Source organism: Polypterus senegalus, chromosome 1, assembly GCF_016835505.1.
Source record: "Polypterus senegalus isolate Bchr_013 chromosome 1, ASM1683550v1, whole genome shotgun sequence".
NCBI lineage: Eukaryota > Metazoa > Chordata > Cladistia > Polypteriformes > Polypteridae > Polypterus > Polypterus senegalus.
This window is the reverse complement of record NC_053154.1, coordinates 281,120,073-281,146,329: the sequence shown is the minus strand read 5'-3', so window position 1 is coordinate 281,146,329 and position 26,257 is coordinate 281,120,073. Positions and strand designations below refer to the sequence as shown.

The 26,257-nt window shown below is 39.1% G+C and overlaps 1 protein-coding gene across 2 annotated transcripts in view; it reads left to right on the top strand.

Moving 5' to 3' along the window:
- Window positions 1-26,257, top strand: part of ccdc172 (coiled-coil domain containing 172) — a 103,058-nt gene that overhangs the window by 30,924 nt on the left and 45,877 nt on the right. For both annotated transcript variants that reach the window (XM_039742325.1, XM_039742315.1), the window contains exon 4: window positions 21,238-21,403. In XM_039742325.1, coding sequence (XP_039598259.1) covers window positions 21,238-21,403 — 166 coding nt within the window. The remainder of the gene's footprint in view (window positions 1-21,237; window positions 21,404-26,257) is intronic.

Below are 26,257 nucleotides of genomic sequence, written 5' to 3'. Positions count from 1 at the left end.
GCATGCTTGCCAAAATCTAAAGGATGTTTCAACTATTCCTTATGAAGGGAATTAGATTTTATTCTAGTAAAATCAAGCAATTAAAATCTCACAATAGGAGCTTGGGCAAATTTCTTGTCTGTTGTTGGATTTCTTGATTCTTCAGCTGTCCCCAAGTGACTTTGCTGGATGCCTTTATGATTTCCAACAAGACAGAACACAGAAGTTAACTCATGAAGACACAGCATTACATAGTACCTTCCCTCTTTCATCATCTTATTCAAATTTACAGTATTTATTATATCTTTACAGTAAAATATGTATCTCCACCAGAGGCAACTGCTCTTAAGACTACAAGGGAATCTCTGCCTTCTCTAAAATGTCACAAAAAATTGTTAAATATGTACTGTTGTAATTACAGTTACAAAGAGTGTGCTAGAACTTGTTTAACTTCATGGCTAGGTTGTTCCGAATAAGCTATAATTTCTTGCAGGTTGTCGATAACATGATTTTTTTTCTCACACATACTTGTGGCAGCATGATCTGTTAAAAGCCATTGAAGTGTAGCTTCACTGGACTTCAGCAGCATATCAGATTATGTTTCACTTCAAGTGCAGAAAAGCTAAATGCTTTTTGTTCAAATGCTTTAAAATGTAATTTCCAGGAAAGCTCAGCGTCTCTGGTAGTAAATGGGGCCATGGGCTGGCCAGGATCCTGGGCTATTGCATTTGATTGGAAGAGCTGTCAAAGTGGTGGACGTCTTTTTGACTGACAAATGTTTTTGCATTGGAGCATTTCAAGTTCAGTCCCATACAAATTTTTGGCAAGTTAAGTCATGAGACAAACTGCAGTTCGTAGTCTGTTATTTGCTAGCAATATAGCCCACTATTTTCATTTGTACATATCCTACTGTACATAAAAACACAAAAATAGTGTTCTTCAGTTTGCTTCTTTATTCAGTTTAGTAAAGTTCATTTGCTTATTTCAAGCTGGGTCACACAGTACTAGCCAGTTAGATAGATAGCAGATAGTGCTAATATTGCTGACCTGATTTTCACATTTTTACATTAGTGATAGTCTACTTTATTTTTAGCGACTCAGATTTAATTTTGATTTGATGCAAAGGCTTGGGGAAAATAACCAGTATTTTCAACTCTCTTGGTATGACAAGGTGAGCTGGCTGACTGTACGTTCTGTGACAAAGAGAATGTAATGTTGGCAATGCCTCTTAATGAAACCATTTCAGGTTGTTTGGTCAAAACTAGGTTTTGGGGAGCTGGCTAACTTCGACAGGGCATACAAAAAACATCAGAAAAGCAATGAGCTTGTGAGTTCATGTGCAAGATTAAGTTGTCTTGGCAGGGTCAGAGTAGAACATGCAATAAATGATGGTGTATGCATTCAGGTGGCAAAACAATGAAACAGTGAAAAAAATAGGGCCTTTCTTAACAGCTTAATTGATGTCACTTCATTGCTTGGCTGTCAAGAGCCAACATTTTGAGGACATGATGAGGGTAGTGAATCTGCTAACAAGTGGAATTACAGAGAATTCAGTGAAACATAATTCAAATATGATTCTGTCTTGGCCACATACTTTTAGTCATCTTGTGTGTTTTCTGGCATGTACCATTCCATTCAAAATAATTTGGTTTCTGCTATTGCAGCCATTGTTGTTGATGAAATTAAAGGTCTGCTTCCTTTTTTGCATGCCAAATAGCTGAGATGACTGACATTTCATGTCATGCACAACTTTCTGTCATAGTCCTTATATGTCAATACTGCAGGTCAAATTCAGAAGCGATTTTTTTGATTTTTTTTTTATGTTTCTATAGTGAAATGCCCAGTCTGTCTTTAAATGTTTTAAATTAAACCAATAATGGGGCTGCTATCATGGCTTCCTCTCAGAATGGACTTCAGGCTAAAGTTAAAGCAATAGCCCCAATGCTATACATACAAACCGAACCTGGTGCTTGTCTGAACCCAGAATATTTTTTGCGTCTTTCTTCATTTGCCACATTTTTTTTGTAAATCTACCAAGAGGATGTCTCTCCTCAAGTCTGCAGGGTGTTCAAGGTTAGACAGAAGTGCTCCTACTCAGTGGAACTTTACATCACAAATAGTGAGCACTTTGTCTAACAACTATGATGGGCTCCTGCAGACTTTTGAAAAGATTATCGAGACTATAGTAGATGATGACACACTGAATGTTGCCAAAGGCTTCTTAAGGACACTGGAGAATTTTTAATTTGTTTTCATGTTGAACAAATACGAACAGATCTTCTCATAAACTGATGTGGTCTTTGACATTCATGTTGAACAAATACGAACAGATCTTCTCATAAACTTGATGGGGTCTTTGACATTGTGCAGCAGAGGGCTATGGATGTTCTTTACTGCAAACACAGAATTGAAAGTTTCCTTGCCTTTGCAAAGAAGAAGAGGTTAGAGGTTGACTTTCAAAGCAATGTTTGCAAAAGCAGCAAGTCTCACGTCAAACTCTCAAAATGAGCCTAGGTGAGAGCATTGATGTCTGTCACAATTGCAGGATCCTCAGGAGCGTTACAGAAATCTGTACATGGTTATCCTTGACAAGCTTATGGAACAGATTCCTCAGTGTTTTTGGAAAGTATGTGCTTCCTAGAATTAGTCAGTCCAGAGAAATTTAACAAGTGTTTCCTGAAGAGGCATTCCAAAGTGTCCTGTTCTTTGATTCAGAGAGACTAAGATCTGAACTCCGAGCCCTATATTTAAATCTTGACTTGCAGGGCGACAGGGGCAATTTGTGTGATTTTTTTTGGTGTTTTTTAAAGACATGAAGTTGGATAATGCAGTGTGTCAGCTTTACAATCTATTGTCTTTAGTAGCAACAGTTGGAGCTATATCACCATGTGTGGAGAGTAGTGCCTCCTGCTTAAAACAAGTCAAGTTGTACAGCTGAAACACAATGAGAGAAAACTGTCTCTGGAAAACTCCTATTTGGTATGACAGGGTGACAACCCATTTTCTGCAAAAAGAAAAGAGGACAAAATTTACATATAAATACCATGATGCAATAATTGATTAATTTTATGATGTAAGCCTAAAATGTGCTTTCCCTGTTTGAAGGACCAACATCCACCACTGATCTCCTCATATACCTCTTTTTCTCTGAAATTTCAAAAAATGCCTTATTTTGCAGCTCATATGTAAAAACATATTTTCAGTACAATGCTGGTTAAATCTACTATATTATGTAGCAAAAACAATATATTCTTATAACCAGTTTAGGCATAAATTAAAGTTACATACTAAGTATTATGTAAAATGCACACAATGTTTTATTTTTACTGGGTTAGGATTCTTCCATTGAGTGAATTAGGATGATGTGTCAGCAATGTAGTTTAATTATCAATCCAGGCAGTGTTAGACCAAACAGAGTAAGTAGAATAGTAATTATTATGATTTCAAGATCATCTAATAGGTAAGTAAAAATTTTATTCCAACAAGGTATAGGTAGGGGTTGCACTCAAAATATTAGGGATGTTCCGATCGATCAACTGCCAATTGAAATTGGCCGATTTTCACTAAAAAAAGGCTCAGTCTGTGATCGATGAAAAGGCTGATTACAAAAAACTATATATTCAGCCCCTGTTTTTCTAAGCTTTATGGTAATTTAGTTGTATTACAGTAGTTTTTGTTTTTGCGGCAAACTTGGTGGGGTCTTTTTTTATCAGTGAATGAGAGGCAATTGGTATATTAGCCTTTATGATAAAGAAAGTGCAGTAATAAACTGAAAATAAAAGTGATGAAGTCGTCCTGTAGAACTAGATAAACAGTACTTAAGCTGATCAAGTAACATGAAACCAGTGATCAGTATCGGCCTTAAAAATCCTGTTCAGAGCATCACTACCAAACATATGGCCCAGTGAAGCAAGTGTCTGACAGCTGGCTGTATGGCTTGTGGTGTGGCTTGACTAATAATGTTGGATGCTGATATGTCACGGCAATATTTGTTCTGTCCGTATGCTTCAGTATGCTGAAACTCTTCCTTATTTTGAAAAGCCACATACCCTGACTCATTTTCTCAATAAGGATAACAAATTGAGCTATAATGATGTACATGCAAAATAATTCTGACAGTAAGGCAAATTGTTATAGAGGATGCATAGTCATTCATTTATTTACTGTTTTACTTGAAGCTCACAATTTTCTTGTTAAAATGTTGTATTACATATTTCCCCCATTCTTTATACCAAATTGGCTTCACTTTCAGATTTCTTAGCCAGTTAGAAGTATTTTCCTACTGTAAGGCAATTGATAATTTTGGGCACTTATTTACTTTTACAATATTTCATCTCCTGGGGCTCATGTATAAACGGTGCATACACACAAAAGTGTTGCATACTCCCTTTTCCATGCTCAAATTGCAATGTATAAAACCTAAACGGCGTAAAGCCACGCATATTTTCACGCCAGCTAAATGCTTGGCATACACAAGTTATCCGCTTGGTTTTGCAAACTGGCAGCACCCCACGTCAAAGCAGTGCCTTTGTTCCAGTGTGGTTTCCCTTTCTTTTTTAGATCCACATCCCTGACGCGGCTATATCAAATACACTGAAATTAACCGCATATTGTTTAGTAGTTTAAGGCATCTGATTGTAATTAACCTGTAACAATATAATGGTCTATGGAATGGCCAAACTATTCCAAATACCATAGCTGCTTTAGCATTGTTCCTCTCAATGCACCATTCAGACTATTTATCCCACTGTGAGTGTGGAATTACAGCTCTACAGCAGCTAATTGGAAAGAGAATTATCGGTATACAGCATCACGCACACGCTGCTTCATCCATGCACTATTTGAACTGCTCTCATACGACAAATGTTTCAGAGCTTTTCCTGTACGGACCTCGCGGTTCAGAAACAGTTTCATCCCAAGAACTATTAACTCACCTAATCAGTCCATCAAGTGCTCCTTGTAGAACTGTTTGTACTTATTAGTACAATTACCTCACTGTAAACCTGCGATAGTTATAATATTGCACAACCTGAGTCACTTTATAAAGCTCGTATTTACATATGATGTCGACATCATTTTTAAGATGAAATGCAGCAAAATATGTTTATTACATTATACAGATAAAATGTTAACATCATTTACAGTCATGTGAAAACATTAGGACACCCTTTGAAAGCATGTGGTTTTTTGTAACATTTTTAATAAATGGTTATTTCATCTCCGTTTCAACAATACAGAGAGATTAAAGTAATCCAACTAAACAAAGAAAACTGAAGAAAAGTCTTTTCAAGATCTTCTGTAAATGTCATTCTACAAAAATGCCTATTCTAACTGAGGAAAAAGATAGGACACCCTCACATGTATTCCCTCTTAAATTGGCTCAGATCTCACACAGGTATATCACACCAGGTGCACATAATTAGTAGATCGTTACTCTGCATGTTGAATGAGGCTTGCCCTATTTAAACCTCAGACATTTAGTTTGGTGTGCTCCTGACTGTTGAAGTGAGAGTGAGCACCATGGTGAGAACAAAAGAGCTGTCAGAGGACTTCAGAAAAAAAGATTGTAGCAGCCTATGAGTCTGGGAAGGGATTTAAAAGATCTCAAAGATTTTGAAATCAGCCATTCCACTGTCCGGAAGATAGTCTACAAGTGGAGGGCTTTCAAAACAACTGCCAACATGCCCAGGACTGGTCGCCCCAGCAAGTTCACCCCAAGAGCAGACCGCAAGATGCTAAAAGAGGTCTCCAAAAACCCTAAAGTGTCATCTCGAGAACTACAGCAGGCTCTGGCTACTGTTGATGTAGAAGTACATGCCTCTACAATCAGAAAGAGACTGTACAAGTTTAACTTGCATGGGAGGTGTGCAAGGAGGAAACCTTTGCTTTCCAAGAGAAACATCGAGGCCAGACTGACATTTGCCAGAGATAAAGTTGACAAAGACCAGGACTTCTGGAATAATGTTCTTTGGACAGATGAGTCCAAAATTGAATTATTTGGACACAACAGCAGAGGACATGTTTGGCGTAAACCAAACACAGCATTCCAAGAAAAGAACCTCATACCAACTGTGAAGCATGGAGGTGGAAGTGTCATGGTTTGGGGCTGCTTTGCTGCAGCAGGACCTGGTCAGCTCACCATCATAGAATCCACGATGAATTCTACTGTGTATCAGAAGGTGCTTGAAGAACATGTGAGACCATCAGTTAGAAAATTAAAGCTGAAGCGGAACTGGACCATGCAACATGACAATGACCCAAAACATACTAGTAAATCAACCAAAGATTGGCTGAAAAAGAAGAAATGGAGAGTCCTGGAATGGCCAAGTCAAAGTCCAGATTTGAATCCCATTGAGATGCTGTGGGGTGACTTGAAAAGGGCTGTACGTGCAAGAAACCCCTCAAACATCTCACAGCTGAAAAAGTTCTGCATTGAGGAGTGGGGTAAAATTTCCTCAGACCGATGTCGAAGACTGGTAGATGGCTACAAGAACCGTCTCACTGCAGTTATTTCAGCCAAAGGAGGTAACACTCGCTATTAGGGGCAAGGGTGTCCTATCTTTTTCCTCAGTTAGAATAGGCATTTTTGTAGAATGACATTTACAGAAGATCTTGAAAAGACTTTTCCTCAGTTTTCTTTGTTTAGTTGGATTACTTTAATCTCTCTGTATTGTTGAAACAGAGATGAAATAACCATTTATTAAAAATGTTACAAAAAACCACATGCTTTCAAAGGGTGTCCTAATGTTTTCACATGACTGTAAATAATCTATATCTATACTAATAAAAGGCAAAGCCCTCACTCACTCACTAACTCACTCAGTCACTCACTCACTCACTCACTCATCACTAATTCTCCAACTTCCTGTGTGTGTAGAAGGCTGAAATTTGGCAGGCTCATTCCTTACAGCTTACTTACAAAAGTTGGGCAGGTTTCATTTCGAAAGTCTACGCGTAATGGTCATAACTGGAACCTATTTTTCTCCATATACTGTAATGGACGTTAGCTCGATGGCCTTGGGGGGCGGAGCTGCGTGTGACATCATCACGTAATCACGTGAACTGACTGTGACCGCAGTACGTAGAAAAGAAGGAAGAGCTCCCAAAGGGCGCTGAAGAAAAACGCCGAATACTTTATTTGCAAGATACAAGTTTAATGAGAAGACACGCGGTATAAACGAGACTTTGGATCACTTTGTAATGGAGTTAAAATTGCTGTAGCGAGAAACTTTTAAGTGCCGGGTCTTAGCTAACATTAAATAAAGCCTTGGACATCGCAAGATCACACGAGATAGCACAGGCACAGCTCAGAAGCTTCGATGCATGTACTCCGAGCGGCTCACGTGAACTGACTATGAACGCAGTATGCAGAGAAAGCAAGACCTCTAAAGAGTGCGGAGACTTTTGATCACGTGAACGTGTCTGCAAAAAGTGGCGTTTCCTGCACTGCAAAAATACTACAAAAGTCGGGCAGCCAGCGGAGCGTGCGTAGCTGTGCTGGCCTTTGAGACGCTGACTGCGCTTCTGCCTTAAGTGAAAGTAAACACTTTTAATTATTTTCCTCCTTCCCATGAGCTATAGCCCAGACAACTGTAAACATGGGATCCCATTTCTAGACCGCTGCAAACTAATATTAAGGCACTTCGCACTTTCTTTTACACGTATACGATTATGAGGTCATCAGGTCGGATTATGAAGACACACACAGGAGTGGAGGACCGACAGTGCCATCCTGGCCAGTTAATGGCAGGGCCGTCTCTCCAGTCTACACGAGACCCACCGCGACGCTCATATCGTCAGCGAAGACCTCTCTCTACACTATATAAAAGAAAAAGACAAGTTTCCTTTTTTTACACCTTTTTTTCTTTTATCCCAAACCAAAGCCTTTCTCTCTTAACACTGCAGAGGACACAAAAATGATTTTCTTATAAATGCTGGTAATGCCTGTAAGGCACATTACCACAGGCAGAAATTTGGACGTTCACATAGAAAATGTAATTTCTATACCACAGCCGTTGTGTAGCGCCTTTCAAAAGGGATCAACTACCAAGAGATGACCCATATGCATTTTAGCTGCTGTTAGTACTACTTACTTGTTATGTTATACCGGATTTAAAATGTAGCTTACCCGAAACCACTCCAGTGGTGCTCAATGTATCTTTACTTCTTAAAACGTTAATGTTTTACTGTTTAATAACTTATAGATTACATTTTATTTTTTCCCTTACACTCAGTGAGCGAGGCCAATGGGTGATCAGTTTTATATATATATATATATATACAGTATATATATATATATATATATATATATATATCTATACTAATAAAAGGCAAAGCCCTCACTCACTCACTCACTCACTCACTCAATTCACTCACTCACTCACTCACTCACTCAATTCACTCACTCACTCATCACTAATTCTCCAACTTCCCGTGTGGGTGGAAGGCTGAAATTTGGCAGGTTCATTCCTTACAGCTTCCTTACAAAAGTTGGGCAGGTTTTATATCGAAATTCTACGCGTAATGGTCATAACTGGAAGCAGTTTTCTCCATTTACTGTAATGGAGATGAGCTTCAACGCCGTGGGGCGGAGTTTCGTGTGACATCATCACGCCTCCCACGTAATCACGCAGTACATAGAAAACCAGGAAGACCTCAAAAAGCGCTTAAGAAAACATGCATTATATAATTGAGAAGGCAGCGAAACAATAAGAAGCGAGCGAGTGACATATACAACCATATTCATGAGTTCTGCTACTTCGGAAACAAAGCACGATGTAAACCTACACTTTAAATTAAGTTCATAGACAGGCTGCCGCTGGCGCTTGTAATTTAGTGCCCACCCATATAAGGCCGTCCGTCAGCGGCAATCCAATAGCAAACTGCCACGGGTAAATATTCACGGGTGAAGGACTGTGCTTATGGAGAGGAAGATGAGATGGTCAGGGTGGTGTTTGACACAAACTCAGCGAAACTGCGAGACAAAGTTTTAAGTGCCAGGACTAAGGTAACATTAAATACAGCCATGGACATAGCACGAGATGGCACCAGCACAGCTGGGAACCTTCGATGCATGTACACCGAGTGGCTCACGTGAACTGACGCAGTGCACAGATAAAAGCAACAGTTCCAAAGAGCGCTGAACAAAAACCGAATTACACAATTGAAAGGCAGCAAAAATATGAAGCGTCTGATAAGCATATTCATAAATCCAGCTACTGCGGAAACAAAGCACACGGTGGAAAAGTCAATGTCCCGCTAAAGGAAGACAGTGTAAAAAACCCGTGCATGCAGTGTGTCAGGTCTCAGATAAAGAAGAAGACGAGCTGTTTATTGATGCAGTAAGAAACGAATCGATGAATGAAACCTGTCATCTTTACAACGATTGACAAACACGGAATGTAACTTGAACACAACACATCCTACAAATACGAACCTGATTGAAAGAAATAATGATAATCAAATCCTTGATGACAGCAACACTCAGTAACACTCACAAAACAAATACTGTATATTGACAGTCATGTTACGTTATTTTTAAAATGTTCCCTTTTCTTTTTCTACCTTTTTTAACACACTACTTCTCCGCTGCGATACGCGGGTATATACAGTATATATGTATATATATATATATCGATCTACATACTCGAATAATGGATACTTTATTAGCCATCAATGATTGTTTTGGTAAAGCCATACTCAGTGTATTCATTAGATGAACGGTAAAAAAGTAAGAGCGAGGGGAGGATGACTCATTGAGGCATGCAGGCTGTAGTCTTGCGTCAACTCTATCTGAATTGCGCGATCACATTTGAAAAAATATATCTTTTCAAGTTCTATTTAGTCCATATGTGTCAAACTCAAGGGTAATTATGTGTAATTATATCCGGCCCGCGAGATCATTTTATATACTGTATTATTGTTATTAATGGCCCGGGTATATGAAGCGCTGGTAACACAATAAACTACAGATCCCATAATGCAGCGCTTCAGCTGCCTTGCCAACACTAACCGCGTTAATCAAGTCTACCTTATGATGCTGCAAGTTATTGCGAAGCTAGAGTTATTGCGCACTGAGTTTGCACGGCGCTTTGGTGACTTTGAAGAACAAAAAAAGTCCGTCTACATGCGGCTCGAACCTTGTGCATGTTTGGTAGCACATATCTGTGTGAGAAGCTCTTCTCAGTGATAAAGACTAACAAAACAGCACACAGGAGTCGCCTCACTGATGAGCACCTGCAATCCATCCTGAGAATCTCCACAACACAGAACCTCACACCAAACAGAAACGAACTTGTGGCCAAAAAAAGATGCCAGGCGTCCAGCTCTAAAATGACATATGAGCAAAGACAACTGAATGATTTGATTTGTTATTGCACGTAAGAGCGGGAGTCAACCGTTTTAACAAACAGCGTATTGCACTGATACGAAATAGCTGTGTGTGTATGATATGTATATATATATATATGTATTTGTGTGTGTATGTATGTATGTGTGTGTATATATGTAGATATATATATGTATGTATATATGTGTATATGTATAGATATGTATATATATATATGTTTATGTGTGTGTGTGTAAATATATATATATATATATATATATATATATATATATATGACAACAACACTCATCACTCACAACAGTGACAAAACAATTACATTGACAATCAGGTTACATTATTTTCAAAATGTTTCCTTTTCTTTTCATTGCTTCTTTAACACACTACTTCTCCGCTGCGAAGCGTGGGTATTTTGCTAGTATATATATATATATATATACATACAGGTGCCGGTCATAAAATTAGAATATCATGACAAAGTTGATTTGTTTCAGTAATTCCATTCAAAAAGTTAAAACTTGTATATTAGATTCATTCATTACACACAGACTGATGTATTTCAAATGTTTATTTCTTTTAATTTTGATGATTATAACTGACAACTAATGAAAGTCCCAAATTCAGTATCTCGGAAAATTAGAATATCAATTAAGACCAATGCAAAAAAAGAATTTTTAGAAATGTTGGCCAACTGAAAGGTATGAACATGAAAAGTATGAGCATGTACAGCACTCAATATTTAGTTGGGGCTCCTTTGGCCTGGATTACTGCAGCAATGCGGCGTGGCATGGAGTCGATCAGTCTGTGGCACTGCTCAGGTGTTATGAGAGCCCATGTTGCTCTGATAGTGGCCTTCAGCTTTTCTGAATTGTTGGGTCTGGTGTATTGCATCTTCCTCTTCACAATACCCCATAGATTTTCTATGGGTTAAGGTCAGGCGAGTTTGCTGGCCAATCAAGAACAGGGATACCATGGTCCTTAAACCAGGTACTGGTAGCTTTGGCACTTTGTGCAGGTGCCAGGTCCTGTTGGAAAATGAAATCTGCATCTCCATAAAGTTCGTCAGCAGCAGGAAGCATGAAGTGCTCTAAAACTTCCTGGTAGACAGCTGCATTGACCTTGGACCTCAGAAAACACAATGGACCAACACCAGCAGATGACATGGCACCCCAAACCATCACTGACTGTGGAAACTTTACACTGGACCTCAAGCAACATGGATTCTCTCCTCTCTTCCTCCAGACTCTGGGACCTTGATTTCCAAAGGAAATGCAAAATTTACTTTTATCAGAGAGCATAACTTTGGACCACACAGCAGCAGTCCAGTCGAGACGCTTCTGACGCTGTCTCTTGTTCAAGAGTGGCTTGACACAAGGAATGTGACAGCTGAAACCCATGTCTTGCATACGTCTGTGCGTGGTGGTTCTTGAAGCACTGACTCCAGCTGCAGTCCACTCTTTGTGAATCTCCCCCACAGTTTTGAATGGGTTTTGTTTCACAATCCTCTCCAGGGTGTGGTTATCCCTATTGCTTGTACACTTTTTTCTACCACATCTTGTCCTTCCCTTCGCCTCTCTATTAATGTGCTTGGACACAGAGCTCTGTGAACAGCCAGCCTCTTTAGCAATGACCTTTTGTGTCTTGCCCTCCTTGTGCAAGGTGTCAATGGTCGTCTTTTAGACAACTGTCAAGTCAGTCTTCCCTATGATTGTGTAGCCTAAAGAACTAGACTGAGAGACCATTTAAAGGCTTTTGCAGGTGTTTTGAGTTAATTAGCTGATTAGAGTGTGGCACCAGGTGTCTTCAATATTGAACCTTTTCACAATATTCTAATTTTCCTAGATACTGAATTTGGGACTTTCATTAGTTGTCAGTTATAATCATCAAAATTAAAAGAAATAAACATTTGAAATACATCAGTCTGTATGTAATGAATGAATCTAATATACAAGTTTCACTTTTTGAATGGAATTACTGAAATAAATCAACTTTGTCATGATATTCTAATTTTATGACCGGCACCTGTATGTGTGTGTGTGTGTGTATATATATATATATATATATATATATATATATATATATATGAATGACCTCCAAAGAGTGCGGAGACTTTTGATCATGTGAACGTGTCTGCAAAAAGTAGCGTCTCCTGCCCTGCAAAAGTCGAGCAGCCGGCCTTTGAGATGTTGACTGCGCTTCTGTATATATATTTATATGTGTATATTTAGATATGTATATAGATATGTATCTATGTATATGTATATATATATATATATATATATATATATATTGTCGAGGATGCCGGGGCCACGACCCAGCCGGGACGCCTTGGAGGACCGGAAGTGGGCGTGCGCTCATCTGAGATCACGTGGGGGCCGCCTTCCTGGTTGCTTTGGGGGCCACGGGTGCATGGCATGGAAGCCCCACCCTGTAGGGGCCCGTGGTCACCACCAGGAGGCGTCCCAATGCCTTGGGAACCCTGGATCCCAGTACTTCTGCCACACCAGGAAGTGCTGAGGGGAAGAGAAGCAGTGACACCCGGAGAGCTTCCGGGAGAACAGCCGGCACTTCCACCACACTGGGGCGTGTCAGCGGAAGATTGTCGGGGAGCACCTGAAGCAAATCCGGGTGCGGATAAAAGGGGCCGCCTCCCTCCAGTCGACGGCAAGAGTCGAGTGGAAGAGTACTGTGCTCGGAGGAGAGGAGAGGAGTGGAGGCGGTCAGAAGGACTAAGGCATTGTTGTGCGGCCAGGACTGTAAGGGGTGATTGGTGCTGCGGCACTGGGTTGTGCACTTTATTTGTATTATAGTGGAGTAAATAAACACATGTGTGGATAAACAACATGTCTACCTGTCTGTGTCCGGGCTGTACCCCACAATATATATATAAAGATATGTATGTGAATATGTATATATATGTGTGTGTATGTGTGTGTGTGTGTGTATATATATATATATATATATATATATATATATATATATATATATATATATATATATATATATATGTGTGTATGTGTATATATATAATATATATAACAACAACAACATTTATTTATATAGCACATTTTCATACAAACAGTAGCTCAAAGTGCTTTACATAATAAAGAATAGAAAAATAAAAGACACAAGAAAACAAAATAAATCAACATTAATTAACATCGAATAAAAGTAAGGTTCAATGGCCAGGGGACAGAAAAAAAAAAACTCAGGCGGCTGGAGAAAAATAAAATCTGTAGGGATTCCAGACCATGAGACCGCCCAGTCCCCTCTGGGCATTATACCTAACATAAATGAAACAGTCCTCTTTGGATTTAGGGTTCTCAGGGAAGGGCTTGATGAAGATGGTCACGTAGAATTCTGCCTTTTAATCCATCCATCATTGTTGGAGCATCATGAAGCTTTGAGTAGGTGGAGGTGGCGCAGGCCACCACCACAAAGAAACCGGAAAAAGAAACAGAAAAGAGAGTAGGGGTCAGTATGGATTTTAGAGCCACCATGAATAGTTATTATGAGAAAATTGAACATATAGAGTATCAAGATTAAGTTAAATTAAGTTAAATTGAAGTTATAGAAAGGCCATGCTAAAGTAATACGTTTTCAGCAGTGTTTTAAACTGTTCTACTGTATCAGCCTGGCGAATTCCTATTGGCAGGCTATTCCAGATTTTAGGTGCATAGCAGCAGAAGGCCACCTCACCACTTCTTTTAAGTTTTGTTCTTGGAATTCTAAGGAGACACTCATTTGAGGATCTGAGGTTACGATTTGGAATATAAGGTGTCAGACATTCCGATATATACGATGGGGCAAGATTATTTAAGGCTTTATAAACCATAAGCAGAATTTTAAAGTCAATCCTGAATGACACAAGTAACCAGTGTAGTGACATTAAAACTGGAGAAATGTGTTCGGATTTTCTTTTCCTAGTTAGGATTCTAGCAGCTTCATTCTGCACTCGTTGCAAACGATTTATGTCTTGTTTGGGTAGTCCTGAGAGGAGTGCGTTACAGTAATCTAGTCGACTTAAAACAAACGCGTGAACTAATTTCTCAGCATCTTTCAGTGATATAATATATATGTAGACTCAAACCGATTATGACAGCAGCAATCCAAGCTGTGAGAAAACACTAAAAAGGAGGCGTGTCAGACGTCGTGGTACATTTTCTGATGCAGCTAGACGAAAACAACTTTGTGACGCTGCCGCCAAATACACAAAACAATTACTTTGACAATCATGTTACATTATTTTTAAAATGTTTCCTTTTCTTTTTCATAACTTCTTTAACACACGACTTCTCCGCTGCGAAGCGCGGGTATTTTGATATATATATATATATATATATATATATATATGACAGCAACACTCATAACAGTGACAAAACAATTACATTGACAATCATGTTACGTTATTTTCAAAATGTTTCCTTTTTCTTTTTCTTCTTTAACACACTACTTCTCCGCTGCGAAGCCGGGTATTTTGCTAGTCTATATATATAATTCACTAAGGGCACACAAGACAGTGAGCGCAAGCAAGACAGAGAACCCCGCCCATCAACTCTAACCCTCCTACCACGTCATGGGATACACACGACAGAGTCACACACGCCAACTGTAACCGTCCTCCCACGTCCAGCGTCGCTCTTGAGGCATGTGCACTGCTTGCTCATGTGCCCGCATGCAACAACTCACCAAACATAGCCTCAGTCGCTTTCATCTGTGCAAAAGTCCACATGCACCTCTGAACCACGTTGACTTTTCACCGCACGCAAGACAGAGAGCCACGACTGCCAACTCACAGAGCCCCGCCCACCAACTCTAACAGAGCCCCGCCCATGGGTTATGCACGAAAGAGCCACGAACGCCCACTCTAACCCTCCTCCCACGTCATGGGGAACGGACAACAAGGCCCCGCCCGCCAACTCTCAACCTCCGCAGGCTTCCAATGTCGCTCTCGAGGCAATTTATAAGGCAACATTGACTTCTCAACTGTCAATCTGGAACAACTCAGTACGCGAGATATATTAAGCGTCACCAACGAAAACGCACTACACCTTAATGAACAGGTGCTGAAACTTATCCCTAACGCCAAAGTAACTTTCACCAGTGTTGACTCCATCATCACAGACAATCCTGCAGATCAACTTGCATTCCCCGAAGAATTTCTTAATAGTCTTACTCCCACTGGCATGCCTCTGCATAAACTTAAAGTTAAAATTTTTTCAGTCATCATGCTTCTCAGGAACCTCATGCCAGCAAAAGGTCTCTGTAATGGCACTAGACTTTCTGTTACCAGCATTCCCCGAATTTCCCTGACCCCATCAGATTCTAATTTGCCTTTTACTTTTACACACAGACAATTTCCTGTTAAATTGGTGTTTGCAATGACTATTAATAAGGCACAAGGACAAACTTTCACAAAAATATGCCTGTATCTGCCAAAACCTGTTTTCACTCACGGACAATTGTATGTTGCTCTCTCCAGAGTTCCATCTTTTCATTCACTGACAGTTGTATCCTCAAACCCTCCCCATTTGGACAACTGTGTCTTTCAGGAAGTGTTCACTCATCAATAAATAATTATGTGCGGCGTATGCTACGCCGTGGGTTGGCTAGTTGTTAATAATTAAACATGTGAGGACACAGTGTCGCAGTGCTACCTAGTTCAAGGATTGTTCCTGCCTCGCACTGTATTCTTGCTGGGGCTGGCGCGACACTGGAAGGATAGATGGATAGAATAATTAAACACATGCTATGAAGATATTTCAATGTTCCTTAAAAGTTTTGAAGAATCAACGTTCTAAGCTTACAGATGGCTTAACATCTATTACAGAGCTGATTGTCTGGTGATTGGTTACTTGGAGAAAGAAAAGGAAGGACGGGAATTGAAAGCGACAGTACTGCTGCAATAAATTATTTCATCAAAGGTTGCGCACAGCGCAGCAAGCATCTTATAGGAGACAGGAACAATCTCTGGACAGGGCACCCGCTCATCACTATCACTGCGCCGCCGTGTTCCCATGTTTAATAACATGCTTTAACTTCTATCATCATGAAAATGATATCAAGTATACATCACAGTATTTTAATTATTCAGAGAGCTGTAATATCACAATTGTAATGGATTCTGTGTTCTGTTGGAGGAAGAGAAAGCCCATTTAAGAAGCACGTAGTGATTCACACACAGAGCACATAGAAGAACACATACAAAGCAAAGCATTTAACGTGCTACTTTAGTTATGATGGGATTTGAGAAACTAGTAAATTAAAGATTTAAAGATGAAGTTTATGATGTTCTACTTTAATGGCAAAATAAACTACTTGATTAAAGTGGAAATTTCTCTGTACCCTAATAAGCTTTCATATGATACTCAGACGGTGGGCTACGACTCGCCTTTTCACGGCGACTTTGATATCTGACAACTTCTTTTTTATTTCGGGCACTGTGCGACTTTGTGAACTTGAGCTTTCAAGTTTCTCCGACACTCTATGTCACTCGATCAACTTCCTTTTTTTGTTTATTCCACTGTTTAAGCCAACAAATAGTACGTTTTTCCTTACTCCACTTAGTATTCGCTGAAATTCTTCTATTTTCCCCCCGTGCTTTTGACATTTCCCTTTCACAGAACGCTGAGCTTAAGGGCTATTTATATTGACTTGCATATTCAAAGAGGCATAATTCTGGGAGGAGTTGGGGTGGGGCAGCAGGCACATGCACGTGTGTTACTTTGACCGGGATTTATGGAGCAGAAGAATGTGGAAGTTGGTGTTCACACAGATTTATGCATCTGGATTTTTTGTGCGTACACACATTTCCAATTTTGTCCGCATACTATGCTTTAGTGTGAATTCTACACACGCTGTTATGCATGAGGCCCCTGTTTGTTATAAATCAGTCGTTTCACTTCCTTCCTCTGCTTTCTCAGATCAGTTTTGTGTATGTGAGACTTCCCACTCTGATTCAGAGCTGACCCAGTTAACTATTGGATAAGGTTTGCAAGGGTTTGAAGTTGTATAAGGAGGATGATACCTTATACAATTCTTGCTATACCTTGTTTCATGGAAGAGAGGAATTTCAATTCTATTGAGTGTAGAACTCTGCATAGAACTGTATCTGACTTATCGTAAAGTGTGTGTATTGTGTGTATACTTGGAAACTTATCAGAGTTCTTAATGTTAGAACACAGGTTGCTGCTTTGTGAATGTGAGGGTTAAAAGCTGAAGTCAATGGTCTGATGTTATAACCAGGTTTTTCAAGAGAAGAGAAAATATGTTGTTTGATCAGCAGGGTATCTTGTACAGTAAAGCAAATGGAAAGCAGTAGTAGACTGTTGTTCACTAAAAAGTGGAAACAAAATTGTTGCAGGAACAGTGTGTTGTGTCAATACTGTAATGCAACTAGAACTGTAATAGCTCTGTCAGTGTTTCTTCCAAGGGCTTGTTTATACTTCACGCTCATAATGCGTACGCCCCCGCATCATGGCTGTCACGCGTTCCCAGCGTTCATCTGACGCGTCCTCTGAGCAGGTCCTCAGAAATTAATGCAACGCGTGCACAAATTGTAGTATCAGCAAAAAGTTGGGGGCGCAGTGTGATAAAAGTCAGAATGTGACATCAGAGTCTATGTTTACTATCTACATTTGACAGAAAGCCTCTATGCGAATCCTGCGGGATCAATGTGTGCGCTTCGATGTTTGATGGTTCGATGTGGTGAAGTAAAATGGCGACATACAAATGCATTTGTGGTGCTTTTATATTTAAGCGTCACATATTCCGGATCGTAATGAAACGATACATTTTAAAAGTCTCACATGCCATCTTTCGTGCCGTCTTTTTTTTTTCAACTTCACAAAAGCAACATAATGTACAGCGCTGTATTTGAGCCGCAGAGAAAAAAATTAAGGACATGGTGAAAACGTGTATTTTGTGGTTAAAGTAGAAATTTCGGCTTTAATCTTGAAACATCCACTTTAACCTCGTAGTTTACTTTATAATTAAAGCAGACCATCGTAAACGTCATCCCAGTTTTTAATCACTAAGAGCTTCTTGGACCTGACAGCAGCGGCAAGCAGTAATAGATCACCACACAGAACACATTAAATGTATGATATTCCAAATCTCTGCAAATTTAGAATCTTTAGATTTATACTTGATATCACTTTCGTGATGAAATGCATTAAAGTATCTATGTTACATTTTACAGATCAATTTGTTAAATAATGAATACTGTTAATAATTACACACATGAGGGTGACACGGTGGTGGAGCGGTAGAAATGCTTTCTCGCAGGGAGTCATGTCGCTGGTATTCTCTGCTTGAAGTTTACGTTTTCCTGCTGGGTTTCCACACTGTGCTCCGGTTTCCTTCAAAAGATATGCAGATTTGGGGATTTGGTGCCGCTAAAATGACGCCACTGTATGTGAGTGCTTGTATTCACCTTGCAATGATTTGAGGCCCCATCCAGGGATTGTTTCTGCCTCATGCCCAGTGCTTGCTGGAATGGACATGGAATGGACACATTCCTGGATTGATGGATTTAATCATTAAATATCCTTTTCAGAGATATTGCGGTAAGGTGTTATCGAAATTTAAATGATGTTTCAGGCAATTTACAACATAGCGAAGCCGAACCTGTTCTCACTGTGATTATACTGTATCTCGCACTGCCATCTGCTGGATTCCTCCAGATTTACGTAAAGTACGCACACAAGTATAAAGAGTAAAACACTTGCATAGCAGTAGTGTCCTCTGCAGCATGCGTTGCATGAAGTATAAACCCGGCCTTAGTCAGAGGATATTTTTTTAATTAAAACATGAAAAATCCATGTTGTTACATATGATTCACAAATAGATGAATAAGCATTATTTTACTGACAAATACTACCTGACATAGATCATAAAAATAAGTGGTTAACTTCATGGCAGTTTACTCCGCACAGAGGAAATCAATTTCGGCCGATTTTTGTAATAATGCTGTATGAACTAAATCATCTTCTTACCCAACTTACAGGGCTACATATTTATATAACTGACCCAAAGAAAAAGAAGAAATAAACATTAAAAAATGTTTTAAAAGGTACACACAAAAATGACAATTGTATTCCCAAAATAATCCAAACATTGAATAAAAAATAAATGATGACATTTTGCTAATTGCTTCCTCACTCCTAATTTAATGATTAAAAATCTTTTATAGAATATCAAGTGTATATATTGGTTTTGTAAGTTTTAGCATTGAAGGTTTGATAATCTACAACCACAAATGTAAAAAAGTTATTTCATCGGATCATCAGATTGGTTAGTCCAGTGCTGATTCATCTGTGGAATGGCCACAAAGGGGGAGGATGGGGGCAGTTTGATGGCCAAGGTCTTCAGGACTCTGAACAAATCCAAATCGTATTATGTGATATTATCTACTGTTGAATTCTGCTCTGTATTTGTAATATTTCTATTGTACTATTCTATTTTATTGAGGATTACTTGTGTTCTGTTTTGTGTATTGTATTGTATTTATCCCCCTTTTCTGTTGACACTCACTGCATACCCAACATACCTGGAAAGGGGTCTCTCTTTGAACTGCCTTTCCCAAGGTTTCTTCTTTTTTTTTCATTCAAGGGTTTTTTGGGAGTTTTTCTTTGTCTTCTTAGAGACTCAAGGCTGGGAACTATCAAAAGGCAGGACCTCTTAAAACCCATTGCAGCACTTCTTGTGTGATTTTGGGCTATACACAAATAAATTGGATTGTATTGTGACACTATGGAAAAAATCAGTAGAAAAAAAAGTGATTTATGAATTTAATTGGACTTTTTGTTTTATTTTTCCACCATTATTAGATGCTGGGTTACCTAGTCAAGAGTTTTTGTAGTGAAGCCCATACACCTTTTTCCCCAGCAACACATGCCAACTCATACTGTGGGATCCCAAGGCACTCACGGGTCACCTGAGAAATATTATCCTCCCAGTGAACCTTAGGTCTTCCCCAGGGGTCTCCTTCTAGCTGGTTGTGCCCATAAAACCTCCACAGATCCAGGTGGCATCCATATCAGATACCTGAACCACCTCAGTTAGCTCCTCTCGATTTGGAGGGTCAACACCTCTACTCTGAGCCTTTCCCAGATGTCTACACTTTTCAACTTATCTCTTAAGGGACAGTGCAGACACCCTGTGTAAAAAGCTTATTTTGGCTGCTTGCACCAACCTTCTCATTCTTTTGGTTATTACACAAAGCTCATGACCATAGGTGAGTGTAGATTGGCTGGTGAATTGAGAGCTCTGCCTAACTGTGCTTTCCGCCCCAGTCCATCTGTCATTCTTGCCCTTTCTTTTCCCCTCAATTGTGAACAAGACCCTGAAGCACTTAAACTCCTCGACTTAAGGCAGTAACTTTCTTCCCACTTGGAGAGGACAGTCCACCTTTTTCTTACAATGAAACCAACAGCACCACGTCATCTGCAAAGAGAAGTGGTGCGATTCTAAGGCCATCAAACTGGACTCCCTCCTGTCCTCGGCTGTGCCTTGATATCCTGCCTATGAAAATCACAAACAGGACTGGAGACAAAGCACAGCCCTGGTGGAGTTTCACACCCACTGGAAATGGTGCTGATGTTTTTATGAGTATGCTGTCCCAAATTTTTTGGATTTGGGGATGTATTTAAAGAAAATCATTACAGATACAGATTTTATAAAATTTAAATATAGAGAGTTTTGTATAGATTCATTACTATTGCAAACAAAAATAATAAAGTATATACAGTATAAATACAGCAAATATTGAAGTTCTGTATTTTCCCATAATTTAAGTTTTAAATTAGAATTGTGAACAGTAAATTTTTGTGTATTACATTTTTGACATTTTAATATTTCATCAAATAGCCTTTTTGATTACTTTTATTTAGGACTGAGCATTTTTCTTTTAGGGACAAAAGAAAAATGAAACTACAGAAGAAAGAAAAAAATTCCTCAAAGAAATTACTGATTTTAATTGTGAGTACAATTTGCTGTCAAATAGAGCAATGGCCGCTGAAAGCCAAGCAAAAGCAGAAATACAGAGTCTTGCAAAAGAGGCAGAAGATGTAAGTAAAGGTAAGTATTTTTACCAAAAGAAAGACACATCATCAAGAATATCTTTAGTATTTAATACTTTTGTCATGTCTTACCATAAATGTAAAGGAAATAATGAACAAGTCAAACTGAGCACTATTTAAACTCCTTTATGTAATTTTGTTTTAAGTTTGGCATCAGCATTATTCTGTATCACTTCTTATATCTCCTTCATTGTAGCAATTTAATTTCACCTTAGGATCAGAGAGATTAACGTTATATTATTTTGTTTATGAATGTGTTTTAACACCATATTCTGAGTTAGTTTCAACATCCATTGATTTTTACAACATACCACTTATAGAACCGCAGTAGGCCAAAGGCTATCCTGTGAGAACTAGGTGCAAAGCTGACTAGAGGCCAGCTCTAGTTTGTGCCTCACTATAAAACACTGTCACACACAGCCCAACAATCTTTCTTACAGAATCAGTTTAGAGATGCATGTCAACCAAGCATGCATGTTTTTGTAGTGTGGGAGGAAAACCAAAGTACCTGAAGAAAGATCTGCATTAACTTGCTGGGGAAAATGTGAAATAACCACAAGACTTTGGAGCTATGAGGCAGCGGTGCTAACCACTGTGCCACAGATGTACTTAAGTATAATATTGAAAATGAGTTCATGTGTTTCCATTAGCACTCATCTACTGTAGGTCCTTTGGATCCAAATTATGACCAGGTTGGGGAACATCATTTTAATCTTTGACAAAAATGCCATCACTGTACTTGAACAGACTTGCACTTTATACATTATTAGAGTGTGATGCAAAGAATCCCTAAGCCATCAAACAGAAAATACACTCACCTAAAGGATTATTAGGAACACCTGTTCAATTTCTCATTAATGCAATTATCTAATCAACCAATCACATGGCAGGTGCTTCAATGCATTTAGGGGTGTGGTCCTGGTCAAGACAATCTCCTGAACTCCAAACTGAATGTCAGAATGGGAAAGAAAGGTGATTTAAGCAATTCTGAGCGTGGCATGGTTGTTGGTGCCAGACGGGCCGGTCTGAGTATTTCACAATCTGCTCAGTTACTGGAATTTTCACGCACAACCATTTCTAGGGTTTACAAAGAATGGTGTGAAAAGGGAAAAACATCCAGTATGCGGCAGTCCTGTGGGCGAAAATGCCTTGTTGATGCTAGAGGTCAGAGGAGAATGGGCCGACTGATTCAAGCTGATAGAAGAGCAACTTTGACTGAAATAACCACTTGTTACAACCGAAGTAAAGCATCTGTGAAGCCACAACACGCACAACCTTGAGGCGGATGGGCTACAACAGCAGAAGACCCCACCGGGTACAACTCATCTCCACTACAAATAGGAAAAAGAGGCTACAATTTGCACGAGCTCACCAAAATTGGACAGTTGAAGACTGGAAAAATGTTGCCTGGTCTGATCAGTCTCTATTTCTGTTGAGACATTCAAATGGTAGAGTCAGAATTTGGCATAAACAGAATGAGAACATGGATCCATCATGCCTTGTTACCACTGTGCAGGCTGGTGGTGGTGGTGTAATGGTGTGGGGGATGTTTTCTTGGCACACTTTAGGCCCCTTAGTGCCAATTGGGCATCGTTTAAATGCCACGGGCTACCTGAGCATTGTTTCTGACCATGTCCATTCCTTCATGACCACCTTGTACCCATCCTCTGATGGCTACTTCCAGCAGGATAATGCACCATATCACAAAGCTCAAATCATTTCAAATTGGTTTCTTGAACATGACAATGAGTTCACTGTACTAAAATGGCCCCCACAGTCACCAGATCTCAACCCAATAGAGCATCTTTGGGATGTGGTGGAACGGCAGCTTCGTGCCCTGGATGTGCATCCCACAAATCTCCATCAACTGAAAGATGCTATCCTATCAATATGGGCCAACATTTCTAAAGAATGCTTTCAGCACCTTGTTGAATCAATGCCACGTAGAATTAAGGCAGTTCTGAAGGTGAAAGGGGGTCAAACACCATATTAGTATGGTGTTCCTAATAATCCTTTAGGTGAGTGTATGTAATATGGTATAAAATGCATCTAGGTGAAAACCCTCTCTTATTGACAAATTCATGGAGGAAGAAAATCTTCTTAAAATTGTGCAATGAAGTAAACAAACCAAATCATTACATATGTGGAAATCTTAAAAGGAAGCATCAATTGATGGAATATACTTCACAAAGACAAAATTGAGACAAGCTGATCAGCAAAAAGATTCAGGTCTGATTAAATTGGTGGACAAAAATTCACTTCACCAGGTTGACATACACTGAACTAATTAATAAGAAAGATATGCTACACATCTAGAAAAGGAAGGAATTCGATTGAGTTTATTTTTGTATAGCTCTCTTCAGTGAATGTTTCATTTTATACATTACTAATTACATAATGCATACAAATGAAGATATAGACATGTTTTAATAAAAAGTAAAACAAGTTTGAAACTGATTAATATTAAAGGAACTTAACAATATCTGCCCATTAACAATATCTTTCAACTATGGCCAGTTTACAACAGGGGAGAGGAAAACAAAAAGTCCAGCTAGCAGGATTCCTGGAGAAAACAACATTGTTGGGGAAGAGATGCCTGGGGTTAACAATCAGTTATAAAAGACAAAGACATAGTAGGCTAACTGGCCTCCTGCCCCTCCTGAGCATTGTACATTATGCCATGATTTCTAATATGACAACATAATCTTTCCGTCCTTTAATTCTAAGGCCTCCAGAATTGGTAGATAAACATATTTGTACTAGAACAGTGACACCAACTACCACAGAAGTGTAGCATGAAGAGAAACAGAGAGGGTTAGTGATGTTTCATAATTATTGTATTATATTTTGTCACTGTATCTAAAAACATGAATGTATTTATATAATGGATTAAGGCAAGAAAGCAAATATTCATGAATTTTTGAAATGTTGAACCTTTAGTTATTTCTGGCTGAAATGCAACTGTCCCGCTCATCATCTACAATAACTGTCGATTTCTCTGCACTAATGAGTCAAGAGTTTGGTCTTTTTTGTATGATTGCATTTCACAATTATGGTAAGTTCTTGCTTATTTGGAACCATGAACTAACTCTGCTTCTTTGTATTTCCTGGTTTACTATGTGTTTTGTCTTAGTAGAGTAATATATTGCTCTACTTTCCCCTTTTGTATTATTAATATTTAGCCTCTGTCAGAACGCCTCAAATCTCCCAGACTTACCACTGTTTATAAGGTATTATAGTATATAACTTCTCCCCTCCTTCCTTCCTACATCTATAACCTCAGGCAATTAGGTGTAGTAAAAGACAAACAGGAGTTAAGTTACAATTTAAACGTTGTATTATTGGTAATATTCATAAATAATAACAATATGCAGAGTACATTTGAATATTGGCAACCATACAACCTGATTAAATGGTGATGTATAGTTTCAGGCGGCACGCAGACTTGTTTGTTACTTAATGTCTCTAGTTAAGGCATCATTTTGAGGTAAGCTTTCTTCAAAACAGGCCGCATGCCTGTTTCAATATGGCTGCCGAGCTGTGCTCTCCATTATGTTCTCCTTTCAGTTCATCAGTTTTGTAAGAGAGAGAGATGCTCCTTCATCATATGTTAGTAAGAGAGAGAGTGTGAAGGAGCGAGTAAATTTATAGATGTTCTGTCCAACCCCTAGAGCCAATAGGACGTCATGGTACTTAAAGGCTTCTGATACAGCCAGTTCCAAACAGCCATACTTCAGACCAATGGGGGAATAAAACATCTTAAACACCAACACCATATGTTAAGATAAAGCTTGGCAGTTAGGCAGCGTGGCTTTCTTGCGGGGGTTGAAAGACTTTAGCAGAGAAGCACTTGCCAAACTGGTTTAAGCCACTTCACCCCCTTCAACTTGTATGCAAAATCTCACATCACAACACTATGGTGTCATGACTACATGTTTAATTTGACACTAATAAGCTGGATGGCTTGTTGAATACTGTAATTGAAACAGTGATATGACATATAAGCTGGTCAGAACTACTGATTAGCATTGTTTTCTTTATTGAACCCCATTCATGACAAATCTTTTGAAACTCTTATAAACTGTGTTTGTCAATTTGGGTAAATTGTGATATATTTGCAAAATTTCAAGAATATCTAGCCAGCTGTTTTGGAGTATTACATGTTTTTTGGTGCTGTCCCTCCCTTTACAACTCTGCAGTGAAATTTTTGAAATTCCCAATGAAGACAATATATTAAATAGCATAAGCAATTATGTAAATCCAAAATTTAATAAAAGTAGTTGATAGTCTTTCTTGTGTGATGTGCAATAGTTGTGTTGGTCCCCCATTGTACTGCAAACCCCCCTGCTTTTATTGCTTTCATTTGAATGATTTCCATTATTTGATTCATTCTATTGGAATGTAGACTTCAGTGTAAGTAGTTCAAACCTTAAACAGTATTCCAAAATTCATTACCATCTACTGAACTATTTTGGCGTTGTTAACACTGTTTTAGCTTTGCACACAATTGCACATTGCTGCCACAACTGAGCCATTACAACCCAAATTCTCAATGAAACTTTTGAACGGCCGTAAAGTCCAGATTTTAAGTTGTATCAGCTGTAATATGCATGCAACATTTTGTGAACTTCAACCATGATCTCCTAGAAATTACAGATCACAAAAGCTTACCTACATGTTTTCTGTACCACCAACAAGACCTGGCGCTCAGGAAACATACCCTATCAATCATTTATATAGCATGAAACTGCCATGAGTTGATGTTCACTGGCCACATAGGCTCTATTGGAATGTAAGTGGTCCTGTGGTTGGGTGTAGAGGGTTAGGCTCAGGTTGGCTGTGGAGGGTTCGC